The following is a 1,385-nucleotide window of genomic DNA, read 5'->3' as shown; positions in this document are numbered from 1 at the left end:
CCCACAATACCGGAAGCCGTAGATCTGCGGTCGGGACTGCAACTCCCTCAAAATACAAGACAAAGTGTGTGTGTGCTCTCCGACACCTTATCTCTTTTTGGCAATAAGCCACGGTGTAACCCCCTTGAGACGACAAAAGGAACACAAGTTTAGATGCAATCAAGGGACTCAGGATGAGCATGCGAGCATCTGCAGCCGCACAGTGAGCAGGCTGGCACACGGTCATGCTGTTTTAGTCAGTCTCAGCGGGCAGGGTGGGCGTGAATCAACGCTGCTAGGGAAGGTGGATGGGGAGGTGACAGTCAACGCTAAAGTTGGTCAGTATAGTACATTTTCATAGCTCTGAGTCCATATTTGGTCACGATTTCATGTAAACTATTTCATGGCACTTTTTGTCCATGCAGTTAACAAGCCCAAAGTAAGAAAATAGCAAGTATGATCATTCTCCGTCACTGATGTGTCCACATAAATACGTATCTTCACGTAAGGTCAAGAGATACTGAGCTATGTTTCTGCAGGCTTCTCGCTGCTTTCACAGATGTAAGTGGAGAAAGGACGGACACATGTACTACGGCCAGCAGGAAGAAGCAGCCCTATGTAAACATATCTCAGACTTGTACAATCTGCAATTCAGTTTTCAACTATAAATATAAAACGTGGACCATTATATACACAACTTCATGCTTGGAGGGTTAGATTCATCACTGCAGGAAAACAGATAACAAAAAAGACAAATACATGGAATTAGTAGTTTTGGATAAAAATTTTAAATTAACATTTATTTTAAGAACACTGGTAGAACCTTGAGTAGAGTCTCTTGTCAATGAGCCAATTGATTCTCTGACATATGTCCTTTGTATGACTTTTCTAAATTCCAGGATGTTATGACAATTTCCACCCTAGGTTCAACCCACATTTTTACTTTGCCACTGAGAATTTTGGGGTAAGTCTTTGTCTTAGTAGCTGTTCTGGGAAAGCAGAAAAATTAGGATTTTACCACACGTGTCATAATCAAAGTACATTTTGTAATTTACATAATCTCCTCCAAGCATTTCGACACAGCTGTGGAAAACGTTGAAGATTCTGACCTCAGTGACGTCCACTTCACTGACATCTGACTGCAATACTCTGTGCTCCTTGGACTCTCGGGTCCTCTTTCCTTTGCTAGCCCGCCCTGCTCCGAATGTCGTGCACTGTAGACCCGCCGGCATCGGGGCTGCACGCTGGATCGGGTTCCAGTGCGATCTGAGGCCCACACATCTCTGGTTCCTCATTTTTTTTTTTTTTTTGAGAGAGAGTCTCACTTTGTTGCCCAGGCTAGAGTGAGTGCCGTGGCGTCAGCCTAGCTCACAGCAACCTCAAACTCCTGGGCTCAAGCGATCCTC

General features: G+C 44.5%; 1 protein-coding gene across 2 annotated transcripts in view; it reads right to left on the bottom strand.

Moving 5' to 3' along the window:
• The window catches only part of COL25A1 (collagen, type XXV, alpha 1), a 358,759-nt gene that overhangs the window by 5,698 nt on the left and 351,676 nt on the right, over positions 1-1,385 (bottom strand). Inside the window, exon 37 of one of the 2 annotated variants that reach the window (XM_012655107.1) lies at positions 591-704. The exons of the other annotated variant lie outside the window; for it this stretch is intronic. Within the exon in view, the coding sequence (XP_012510561.1) occupies positions 702-704 (3 nt within the window). The 3' untranslated portion in view covers positions 591-701. Of the gene's footprint in view, positions 1-590; positions 705-1,385 lie in introns of those variants that run through there. 2 annotated transcript variants of the gene reach the window in all.

The sequence above is a fragment of the Propithecus coquereli genome, unplaced genomic scaffold, assembly GCF_000956105.1.
Source record: "Propithecus coquereli isolate 6110/MARCELLA unplaced genomic scaffold, Pcoq_1.0 Scaffold46, whole genome shotgun sequence".
In the NCBI taxonomy this organism is placed as follows: Eukaryota; Metazoa; Chordata; class Mammalia; order Primates; family Indriidae; genus Propithecus; species Propithecus coquereli.
Note: the sequence above shows the minus strand (reverse complement) of the source record. Positions and strands in the feature narration are given on the sequence as shown.